Source organism: Erigeron canadensis, chromosome 2 (genome assembly GCF_010389155.1).
Source record: "Erigeron canadensis isolate Cc75 chromosome 2, C_canadensis_v1, whole genome shotgun sequence".
Taxonomy (NCBI): Eukaryota; Viridiplantae; Streptophyta; class Magnoliopsida; order Asterales; family Asteraceae; genus Erigeron; species Erigeron canadensis.
Window position 1 is genome coordinate 11,266,708 of NC_057762.1, and position 4,143 is coordinate 11,270,850.

A 4,143-nucleotide genomic window follows, 5' to 3' on the forward strand; every position below is an offset into this window, starting at 1 on the left:
TCCTTCCAATATTATTTATTTTTCCCCTACCACGGTCACCACCCGACGATGTAGCCATTCCTCACTGAAAATATACAAGTAAATATTAGTGGTATCAATTTGATAGAATTTGACAAAGAAATAATGAAACTAAATAATAAGATCAGTTTATGTTATATGTACAGTAAAAAAGTAACAATGCATGCATTTAATCAGTGTTATTTATTTTACTTGTAATTTAGAAACATACAAGAAACCATTTCAAGAACTTGAGTACAATTCCTAAAACAAAACTATATTGGTTTAGACAAATCTATCTATTTCTCCATGCATTGAACATATTGGATGACATATTATTTCTAAATTCCGACCATTCATCACTTGGACAAATGTTGGTAACATATTCCCCATCTTCACTTTCGTCCTCACTTTCTGATTCTTCTTCTTCTTCTTCCTCTTCATCTTCTTGAGGATCATGGCTCATATATTTACGAATCAAGTTATAAAACAAACAGCATGCCATAATGATTCGAATTTGAGTTTGGATCGAGAAGAATGAAGGGGATGAAAGGATCTTCCATCTTCCTTTTAACAATCCAAAACATCTCTCAATCACATTCCTTGCTTTAGCGTGTTTCATGTTGAAATATTCCTGAGGAGTCTCACGTCGATGACCATCAAACTCCTTTAAATGATATCGTTGCCCTTGATATGGAGCAAGAAAACCATTTGCATTGCAATAACCAAAATCAACTAAATAATAACAATCGCGAGGGACTCGTAGACCTTGGTTCCTTGAGATTGCATCTCGAAGCACACGACCATCATGTGTTGAACCTTCCCAACCAGGCAAAACATATATAAATTGCATGTTCGGACAACAAACACCTAAAACATTAGTTGAGATGCAACCCTTTCTTGTGCGGTATCAAGGCTTCTCGTCACTAGGAGGTGTCACTTTAATTAAAGTTCCATCCAAAGCTCCTAAACAACCCTACATGTTAAAATAGTATGTAAGCATTATTTCTTATCTTAAACTAAGTTCGACTCGTGTATTAACCTGGTAAATGAGCTATTGAATTATAACACCTGAAAACATTTCCATTTTGCATCTTGACAATCTTGGGTAATAGGGGCGAGTTTCTTTAGCAATATATGATGTAATCTCAATATTGATAAAAGAACTTGATGAAATTGCCGACTCACTGTCTCTCTATTGCGTAAAAAATATATCCAATTGTCCTACTCTTTTGTGGTGAGCCAAAGTATACAAGAACATTGCTACTACCTCTTCTATGGATGTGTTTCTAGTAGGTTTTAAACCACCGATGTCCCTTACCATATCGCATAGCACCCTAAAAGTTGCTCTATCCATACGGAGCTCACTAATGCAGACAGATGCACTTTCCTGAGTTAAGCTTAACATAAAATTCATCCGTTCCATCCTTTTTTCCTCCTTATTCTTAAATCTACAAATTTTAGCTCGAAATAACGAAGAAATAATAAAATAGTAGAATGAAAATGTTAACACCATCATAGTAGTCGCTATTTGTTGAATCAAAAAAAGTTTCCTTAGTTTGCGTTGTCTTCTGTTTATAGGAAGACGAGGCATTTTTTATCTACACAAGTGCAATTAAACGATTCAACAGTATGATTAAAAAAAAAACAGATTCACAGTATGCAGAAAGCACATTACAGGTATTTTAATCTGCAATATACTACAAGTAGAGTGTATGATTTAGCCTTTAATTGCAACATGTCCACATCCAATTACACTATATATATATATATATATATATGTGTGTGTGTGTGTATGTATCAACAAAGAAGATACAGAAATAACCTTAATCATGTAAACACAAAAAGTAAATCATTAAAATTAAAAATCTAATATATTATATACTTATATATATAGGGGGGACAATCAAATAAGAACAGATTTAAAATAAGAACGGTGAGAACACCTTAAAATCAATATTTTGATGCATTAAAAGTTCATATAACTGACATAGTGTATAACTAATTATCATTATTTAAGTGTTTAACAACACATTGATTCATCAAAATCGAAAAAATCACGTTTTTTGTTGGATGCTCATTTTGATGAATATGCATCCAAGATGGATGCACAAAACAAAAACATGATTATTTCGATTTTGACGGATGAATGTGTTGTTAAACACTTAAATAATGATAATTAGTTATGCACTATGTTAGTTTTATGGACTTTTAATGCATCAAAATGATGTTTTAAGGTGTTCTCACCATTCTTATTTTAAAAGTGTTCTTACTGGAGTGTTACCCTATATATATATGTTAACAATCAAAGAGATTATATCAAGTCATTATAGTCGATTGAAAACTTTTAATGATAATACAGTATGGACAAAAAAAGTAATATAATACTCGTAGTTTGGTACAGCCATAAAAACAAATATGAGGTAAAGATAATTTATGAAATTATAAAAAATACCTTGAGTGATGTTGAGTGATTTACTTCAATCGTAAGTGTGAAATTTTTGATGGGGAAAGATGGGAAGAAGCAAGCAAGAGGATGAAAGATAATAATATAAAAATAAAAGAAGAGAACGTGGATGACTAATAGTGCGGGAAAAAGAGCGGGGTATTGATAACCATTCCCCCCAAATTATCCTATAATGGGGCATTACCCATTTTTAGGATTGATTAACCACTATTTTTCCAACCAAGCATTATTATTCATTATCTTATCCATTCCTCACCCTCAAACCCCCCAACCAGGCACCCCCTAATTGTATGTGTGTGAAGGTTACAGGAATTGAATAAGAAAGGCTTAAAGTTGTTATGATTTCTAAGGTGTGAGGGGTTATTTATAGTCTAATTATACATTTATGTTAAGGGTTATTTACTGAAATGGTATCTGGACTATCCACCATATTACTGATTTCATACCAATAACTTTAAAATTACTGATTTCATACGCCCGTCAAGTCAGGTATCGTCCGAGTGAATAATTGATAAGTTGGGGTATGATGAGAGTAATTTTAAAGTTATAGGTATGAAACCAGTAATATGGTGGATAGTCCAGGTACCATTTCAGTAAATAACCCTTATGCTAATTATCACATCTAGTCCCTCAACCTTAGAAATCATTCATCTATGACTTAATCAACAAGTATATCCACTAATCTTAAATTACAATTTATCACTATTTTGAATTTCTAACACGAACGGTTAAGAATAAGTATCCTCTCACGCGCGTTGATGATCTCTTTGATCAGCTCCATGGCGTTTCCTACTTTTCTATGATCGATTTACAGTCCGGTTATCATCAATTAAAGGTCAAAAAGGAAGATGTAGCCAAGACAGCTTTTCGTACACGATATGGGCACTATGAGTTTCTTGTCATGCCATTTGGGTTGACGAATGCTCCTGCCGCTTTTATGGATTTAATGAATCGGGTATGTCGCCCATTCTTAGATCATTTTGTGATTGTTTTTATTGATGATATTCTGATTTATTCTAAGTCTAAAGAAAAGCACCATGAGCACTTAAGAGTCGTTCTTAAGGTTCTAAGGGTAAAGAAGGTATATGCAAAGTTATCAAAGTGTGAATTCTAGCTTCAAGAAGTTCAATTTCTCGGGTATGTCGTATCTTCTGAAGGTATTAAAGTTGATCCCGCAAAGATTGAAGTTGTCTCTAAATGGGAACAGCCAAAGACGCCTACGGAAATCAAGAGTTTTCTTGGTTTAGCGGGCTACTACCGAAGGTTCATTCAAGATTTCTCTCGTATAGCTAAGCCCATGACTGAATTGACAAAGAAAGGGGTGAAGTTTGTGTGGGCTGAAGCACAAGAGAAAGCTTTTCAAACGTTAAAAACCAAGCTATGTGAAGCTCCAATCCTTGCCTTACCCGAAGGTACCGATGATCTTGTTGTTTATAGTGATGCTTCCATTTCAGGTTTGGGTTGTGTTCTCATGCAAAGTTATTGCCTATGCTTCACGTCAGTTGAAGCCTCATGAAAAGAACTCCCCGACCCATGATCTAGAGTTGGCAGTTGTAGTGTTTGCTTTGAAGTTGTGGAGACATTATTTATATGGCACAAAGTGTACCTTGTACACCGTTCATAAAAGTTTGCAATATGTGTTCTTACAGAAGGAAATGAATGTAAGACAAAGAAGATGA

The 4,143-nt window shown here is 34.1% G+C and overlaps 1 protein-coding gene across 1 annotated transcript; it reads right to left on the reverse strand.

Annotated features, from left to right (window-relative positions):
* Positions 1-292: 292 nt before the first annotated feature.
* On the reverse strand, positions 293-850 carry LOC122587702 (protein ALP1-like). The gene has a single exon (XM_043759867.1). It carries the CDS (start codon positions 848-850, stop codon positions 293-295), a length of 558 nt encoding a protein of 185 aa, XP_043615802.1.
* Positions 851-4,143: the final 3,293 nt, after the last annotated feature.

Excerpts from the sequence above, each read along its gene's own strand:
- LOC122587702 (XM_043759867.1), bottom strand. The coding sequence starts at position 850 with ATGCAATTTATATATGTTTTGCCTGGTTGGGAAGGTTCAACACATGAT.